This window comes from Capsicum annuum, chromosome 3 (genome assembly GCF_002878395.1).
Source record: "Capsicum annuum cultivar UCD-10X-F1 chromosome 3, UCD10Xv1.1, whole genome shotgun sequence".
Lineage (NCBI taxonomy): Eukaryota > Viridiplantae > Streptophyta > Magnoliopsida > Solanales > Solanaceae > Capsicum > Capsicum annuum.
Genome location: NC_061113.1, coordinates 113,049,187 through 113,057,223, shown reverse-complemented (window position 1 = coordinate 113,057,223; position 8,037 = coordinate 113,049,187). Strand labels below are relative to the sequence as shown.

Sequence of the window (8,037 nt, the reverse complement as noted above, 5' to 3'; positions counted from 1 at the left end):
TTAAAATGTAAGAGGATCAAGGAATGAAGGAACAAAACGAGCTTCTCGGCCAAAACGTCAGTGGCTAAAGGTTATCGGAACAAGAAACGACAATGATATAGTAGCCTGAGAAATTATCTATAGAAAATTCTCATGAAATTTGGTTAAGCTTTTATCCACATTTTAGTATTTTCTTCTTAATTTTTAATGTCCTCAATTTTCTAACTTTCATATATATATATATATAGATAGATGTACTAGTCGACATCACGGAGAAAAAAAAATTCCACAATGCAAGAGATAAATTGTAAGTGTTAATTAATCATTATCAGTTCTAAAATTCATTTTCAATATTTTCTAATTACTAATTAAAGGTTATTATCTATGGCGTCAAATTGTTCAAACAATATTAATTTTTAATCTGCAGGTAACATAAAAGCATTTTTTCTTGTGAGCACTATAAGCAGAAAAAGATTTTTCAGTCGTTTGCAAACTGAAAGAGCTCCTCTAAAAATTACTACTAGTAATTGCTTGTACTAAACCTTCTTTTCATGGGCATATCTGTCAAGGAGGGACTATTTGCTCCAGACCTATCTCCAATGGATGATAGAAAGTTCAGAATAGAAGACACGAACAAGTTCAAAGCACTATTTCAATTTTCATCTAATGGATTATAGAAAGTTCGGCAAAACAATTCAAATCAGGCAACATTGCGATGCATTTCTGACCAAAAAGATCAGACGGATAGTAAGTTAAGCATTCACAAAAGATATAAATCCATCTATGGATCGATAAAGGTGAGTAAGAAACAATAATGACTCACAAGTGCATCAAGGTACGAAGGTCATCAACACTAATCTCCCTTTGATCTTGCGAACCCTTCTTCCTGAAAGCCTTCCTCGCCAGCAGTTTCTTCTTTTCTTGCAGTTCCAGTATCCTCTCTTCAATGGTGCTTCGTGCAATCATCCTCACAATCTTTACATTTTCCTTCTGTCCAATTCTATGGACTCGGTCCATAGCTTGCTCCTCAACTGCGGGGTTCCACCAAGGTTCCACTAGATAGACTCTAGTAGCAGCTGTAAGATTAATTCCAGCACCTGATGCTTTAAGACTTGCAAGCAAGATGGTAGGTCCCTCTGGAGCGGGGATGTCAAACGTCTTAATCACTTGGCATCTCTTTTTTGCATTCATTGACCCGTCTAAGCGCAATATCTTAAAACCAGCTGCTTTAAGCGGCTCTTCAAGTAGGAGCAACATCTTCCTGAACTGAGAGAAGACAATTGATTTTCTGCTAGGGCTTTCATCTCTTGATGCAACAAGAAGTTTTAGGAGTGCATTTACTTTGGAAGATGCAGTGGATAAACTTCCACTATTCGCGGCATCAGATGCTTCAGGTGGGCAGAAAAATAGGTCAGACTCTGTCAGAGAATGTCGGCAAAGTGGGCAGCACGGCTTGGCACGTTTTATGGTCTTCAAAATGCATGACTTGCAAAATATATGCCCACAACAAGTAATAACACTATTGGTAGGCGGAAAAATGCAGATTGGACAATCAATTCCCTCGTCATCTTGCAGCGCTGATAGCATTTTGTCCAACAATTGTGGGCAGCTTTGCACATCTGGTTTATTCAGTTATTAAATGTGTTATGCATTGTCTAGCTGAATCATAAGAGAAAAAAGGGTGGCATAAAATGCCTTCTACTTGGCTAATTAAATATCTTCTTCAGAAAATGATTAAAATTACCAATCATCAGCCCTAAAGAAATGTAACCCGAAAAAACATGCAATATCATGCTTGAACGTATTGTCTTTTCATTCCTGGTGTAAAGAACAGCAACATACCCAGTGAACTCCCACAAAGTGGGTCTGGGGAGGGTGAAGTGTACGCAGACCTTACCCTACCTCATGGAGATAGAGAGACTATTTCCAAATACCCTCGGCTATGAATATACTGTTACCTTTCTAAAAAAACAATCAGATGATTTTCACCTGTCAAATTACTTTGCACTCAAAACCAAGAACAAATAAATTTGAGAGATTTAAGTCTTACCTCCAATTTTATTCGATGGAAGTAACGATCTCAGGTCTGAAGGACACAAGGCTAAATCTACACAGATCTGTCGAAGTCGTACAATTACACTCAGCACGGTCCAATAATTTTTCATTGAATTATCAGAAGAGATGTATTGCTTGACAATCTTCTTAGCTTCTGATTCCATCTGATCATAAATTTCTCTTTCTTCTCCAGAAAGTTCCACAAAAAAGGTCTCAATCGATTTTGATGGCAAACCAGTTAAAGCCTTTTCTTTCGTCCTTCTCAAAGACATGGTTGACATTAGGACCTGAAGGACAATGAAGATCAGAATCCTAAAACAAACTAGTAGGGAACATAAATTGAGTGTAAACTAATTAACCATGAAAAGGGAAAGAGAACGGATTAAAGTCACTTGCCTTTATTTAGCAACTAATCTTTCACACAAATGAAATGAACTAAGTTTTTTTCACAAAACACATTCTTTCTTAGAGATATGAAAACAAGAATGGTAATAAGGCCTCATTTGTTTGCTCTTAATGGAGGTCTGAATTTGAATGTTTCAGACTTTAGACCATTAAGTGTATTTGTTTTTTATTAAGATTTTAGCTCTCAATAGGTTTAAATATATCTTAATCATTCAGATCTACAACGAAGTCTTAATAGGTCTGAAGAGATATTCTGGTGTTTGATAATATTCCCCACTCTATTCATAATCAACAGTTACCACCACTAACCACCTCTGCCATTGCTACCATTGTCAACCACCACCCTCCGCCACAAACCACCTCCACCATCACAACCACCATCAGCAACAAATATTGCTATCAACCACTATTGTCAACTGCTACCATACCTACTACCTCTATTATTCTATTATATTCACTGCCACCACCGTTGTCGACAGCACCACCATCATCAACCATTACCGGTCAATCCCTACTACCGATCAACTCATCTATCACAACTAGCACCATCACTAACTACTACTAATACATCACAACCTCCACACATTCTTCAGACGCCACCACCATTGTCATTAGTACCACCACTTCAACCACTACCATCACTACAATTTATCTCTACTAACAACCATCTCCACCATCCTAACAAACATCTCCAACTAGCATCAACACATCATCAACCATCATACATTCATGTTTCAGCCAACACAATTAACACCTCAAACTACTAACCTCAAGCAACGCCACAACACAATCACCACCACCACCACCACTATCAATCGCTACCATCATAACAGTCACTACAATACGAACCAGCATAACTATAACCACCAACATTATTTATCACTAACATCAATCATTGTCACCGCAACCACCATTATAAACCATTTCCACTATCACTAACAAATTAAACATAAATGTTTTTTCTAAATCAAATAATAATTTTGTTGTATATACAAATAAAAAAAATTTTGCACATTCAGATGTTGAAAATCAAACAGTCTTAATCATTCAATTTTCAGATCTAGAGACAACATCTTAATATTCAGATGTGCATTCAGATTTAGACGTTTGAATCTTAAAAAAAAACAAATGCAACCTAAGTTTAGAGGAATTCCCACGATTCCAGAAGTTGTGCTTTAGCAGTGCAAATTATGTAATACAGTCAGACCTCTATGATAAAGTCATCTCATTATAACAGCATTTCACTATAACGGCCAGATTTTCTCCGAAACCGATTTTGCATATTAGATTTTACTTCTCTAAAACAGCATTCTACTTATAACGGCAATGACATTTATTATAGCGGTACACTCTTGGTAAAATTATCTCTCTATAACAACATACCAAATATTATGTCATAATATTTTATAAGAAATATAATAGGTACAAAATAAAATACCAAAATATTTATCGTAATAATCATTAATGTCATGTACACAGTAAATTTCTAGAACGAATATCTAATAGAGGAAAAAATTGTATTTAAATAGTGCACATCTTTTGTTTCGTTACTTCACAAGGAAAAGCCTACTATATGCTCTTTCTGATTTTGCATACTTTTGTTTATAACAGTTAAATGAGATCTAAATGTCAAGTGTCACTATAATATATAACAGCACCTCTCTACAGGAGCCATGAAATTTTCGGACAAACGCTGCCACTGTACAGAGGTTTGACTGTAGTGTTCTAAAGCTTACATTTGTATTGTCAGAGAAGTCTTTCTCTAAGAACTTTATAAGTTATAGCAATAATATTCCATGCAGTAAACTCCTCAAGAATACAATGCATGCCACAGAAGCAAAATACAACAAATTTGCATTTCTTCAACGAACTGTTGATCAGTGAAGAGTGACATGAATCAGAAATTCAATAGATAGGTACGTCAATGATAACTAGCCTTTCACCATTAAAAATATAAACCAGCAGCACTAAACAAATTTACTTGAAATTAGTGCAGGCCATATCCAAACTTTAGACAAACACTCGCAAAAACAGACTAGAACACGGAAACTATTAAGCAACAGAGCATAGGCACACTAACACTTTAACACAAAATGGCACTCTAACCATTAAAGAGGGGCACATCAGATACGAAGAAAGGTTGTCAGATCCAGCTTTAGTACTGCCTGAAACTGGAAGAGCCATATACCTCCCCCCTTCTCTATCGTCACACAAATTATTTGAGTCTCCAACCTTACAATTCATAACACTATATGACATAAAAGATTTTGCCGAAGTCTGAGACTAAGACACCCTATCTTCACACTCCTTCTACCCCTCCCTACATAACCAACTGCATCATCATTTGTCCACTGCTGGCAAACTTCCAACCCTGTTTTAGGAGTAGAGAGGAAGGGAGCAAAATTTAACATGGTATGGTATAAAGAGGACCTAGAGCATCTAAACGTTAAGCTCTTTCCTCACATTTCAAACGTTCATATCCAAAAATGTAGTGGAAATAGCATAACTTTTGTAAGTACAGTCATAACAGAAAGGAATGAAAAGCACAATAATTACAGACATAACGGAAAGGAATGAAATGCACGATAATTATGGAAAAGGTGAGAGAAGTGGAACTGGGGAGAAAAACAGTTTCCAATGGTCTGAATTTGTCAAGAGAAGTACAATTACGAGCCAATATCACAAAAAGAGAATATGGAGACTTTAAATGCAATACAAACTTTAAAAAAACAAATAAGAAGAGCTTACCTGCAGCCTCGACACCCCCTTCTCATCTCCCTGGGCAAGTGGACGTTGTATCAAACTGTTCCAATAGTCTTTAATAGACAGAGGCTCAAATCTCAAAAATGCCATCAAAGAATACAAATCGAATGAGTTATTTTGTATTGGTGTTCCTGTTACCACCCACCTTCGAATAGCTTTCAAGTTGTTAACCGCTCGACTTTGCTGAGCATTGACATTCTTAATGACATGTGCCTCATCCAAGATAACTCGCCACCATTCTATCTTTTTTATAGGAGAATCTATCCATGTGTCTTCACTAGCCAGAATACTATAAGTAGTTAAAACTATGTCATACTTTTCCAGCTCATTGGCATCCCCAGTCCGCTCTCCATAATATATATATGACTTCAGTGAACCTGGTTTTGTGTGCTCCTCAATCTGTGAGGTCCATGATGAGAACACAGCTGGTGGACAAACAACCAATGTTGGCCCTGAATTTGAATTGCCAGAACGTCTGTCAGGACTAAACACTGTTTTTCCCTTCACTTGTAGAGTGTGTGGATGTTCAATCTTTTGCTTCTTCCGTGAATTGTTAGCCTTTCTACTATCCCTTCCCCTTCTATTCCTCTTACTAAATGAAGCAACGCATGTGTCTTCCTCTTCATTTAGTCCATCATCTCTCTCAGAAATTAGATACCCACATTTGATTGAAGAAAAAACATCACCACATTTATCCAAAGCAATCAAGGAAAGGAGAGTAAGAGTCTTCCCCAAACCCATATCATCTGCAAATATTCCACCTCTTATAGGCTCAGGTCTTTTATCGGAAGAGTAATTTGTCAAGACATTTACATAATTACCCTCTTTCTCTTCCCAAAAAAGAGGCAATTCTTCAGATTTCTCCCTCTGAACCAACCACCACAATCCTTCCTTCTGGTGCAGAAGAAGCTTTGACTTTATTATATTTTTGGGTGGCTCTAATGCTTTCAGTTCTTCCTTTTTACTGACTTTGTCATCCAACATCTTAAATATCTCATCAATGTCCCTTCCTTCTGGTGTACTTAGTTTCTCCTTCACTGCCTGCGCCTCTGAAAGTGTATATGATGGATTGCTCTCGCTAATGAAGTACAACCCACCATCTGTAATTGCTGATTTTACTATTCCAAATGCTTCAAATCTTGCAAATATGTGAACTTGACAGGGAAGTTTGTATCTGCTTCCTAGACGAGCCACCTTTGGAACAATTCCTATGCACAAATGATGAATAAACACGTTTCAAAAATCATATTGCAAACAGACTCGAAACTGTCAAATTATTATTCTCATAAAATTGGAAGAGTAGGAGACTGTAACTAAAGAACAAACTCTCTTATATCCAATAGAGTAAAGTTAGGTAGTTAATGATGGAAAGAGGAAGAAACTGAATCTGAATTCAGATGCGACAACTTATTTACTACATTCAAGATAATCAGGTGACGAAGAGACTATAATTAAACATGAGTACTGAATTCAAGAAGTTATACAACTATTGGAAGTTAAATCCCGCGGGTTGGAAAATGAAAATTTCAAAGAACAATCCGGAAAAGGGTAAAATCGAAAGAAACTCGTGCATCTCATATTTCTCGATCCCCTACATCCATAAGATTCAAGCAAACAAATTCAGATTGTTTAACCATTGACAACTAAATTTCCAGGAAAAAGACACATGGCATATGAGTGAAGAACAAACAAGACAAAAATAAATAAATAAAATGAGGGACAAAGTAGTTGAAAGTTATAGGGATGACAAGTGGCAGTATATGGGCGTTATGTATTCATTACCGTCAATGGTGATGAGATGGGTATCCAAAAGCGGTGCTAAAACCATAGCGGCGGAGCGTTCAATGTGTCCAACTTGAATAGAACGAGTGTTGAGCACTCTTATAGCATTTGAGTCATACTGATTCAGCGGTTCACGTTGAAACCCAACCATTTCTCTTCCACTGATTGTACCTGCGTAGTATTGAAGACCCACAACGTTGACGAGGACAAAACCCACCATGTACATCTCCCCTGATGCCGCGCTGTCGTCTTCCTCTTCCATTCCCAACGGTGACAAAGGCCATCGGTCAAGACTCATGAAAACATCAACTGGGTCTCGCCCTTCCAACATTTTTCCAATGCCTTCTTTTCTTTTCGAATTCAAAACCGTTTACCGGACAAGGGGAGAGAATTTAAAAAGGGAAACGCGGGTGTAGAGAGAGAAAATTTGGTTAGTAGCCTACGCACGAACACCTTGTTTGGTCGAGTCGTTTGGTCTTTTAAAGGCCGTTTTGACTACACTAGATTTCAGTAATATTAAGAGGAAATTACATAGTATAACATCCAAATAAAAAAAGTCTTTAAATGTTAAGTCTTTTTTTTCTTTTTAAATATAGTACAAGTATAATTTTATGCCTCTATATCTTAAATATTTTTAAATTTTTTATTGTTAAATTTTTTATACTCATTTGTTTCTTAGATTCTATTTTTATTTTTATTATTTTTACTTTTTTATTTTTCTTTTAATTTTATTTTCATATTTTTATTCATTTATCTCAACCTTTATTTTTTCTCTTTTTCTTTTCTCAAACATTATCTATTTCTTCATTTTTTTCTTTTTTAATTCATTTGTCTCAACCTTTATTTTTCTTTATTTTTTATTTTTATCATTTCTCTTTTTTTTCCTTATTTTTTCAAACTTTATTTTTATTTTTTTCTCTCATTTTTGTTTGTCTCAATTTTATTTTTTTTTAATTTTTCTCTTTTTTCTTAATCGTTATTTTTTATCTTATCTTTTTTTTCTTAATCTCTTTTTTTTATTTCTCTATTTTGTTTTATTTTTTTTCTTTTTTC

The 8,037-nt window shown here is 35.7% G+C and overlaps 1 protein-coding gene across 1 annotated transcript; it reads right to left on the bottom strand.

Annotated features, from left to right (window-relative positions):
• Positions 1-615: 615 nt before the first annotated feature.
• LOC107863708 (putative SWI/SNF-related matrix-associated actin-dependent regulator of chromatin subfamily A member 3-like 1) lies at positions 616-7,467 on the bottom strand. The gene is made up of 4 exons (XM_016709787.2): positions 6,985-7,467; positions 5,188-6,410; positions 2,030-2,321; positions 616-1,598 (listed from the first exon to the last, which is right to left on the bottom strand). The coding sequence occupies exons 1-4, from the start codon at positions 7,313-7,315 to the stop codon at positions 799-801; spliced, it is 2,646 nt and encodes an 881-aa protein (XP_016565273.2). The 5' UTR covers positions 7,316-7,467; the 3' UTR covers positions 616-798.
• Between the last annotated feature and the right edge of the window lie 570 nt (positions 7,468-8,037).

Bases quoted from the DNA above. Each gene is read 5' to 3' on its own strand.
- LOC107863708 (XM_016709787.2), bottom strand. From the start codon at position 7,315: ATGTTGGAAGGGCGAGACCCAGTTGATGTTTTCATGAGTCTTGACCGA. The intron at 6,411-6,984 runs GTAATGAATACA...ATTTGTGCATAG, and splicing joins CCATCTCATCACCATTGACG to GAATTGTTCCAAAGGTGGCT. The intron at 1,599-2,029 runs GTAAGACTTAAA...TGAATAAACCAG, and splicing joins TCCATCGAATAAAATTGGAG to ATGTGCAAAGCTGCCCACAA.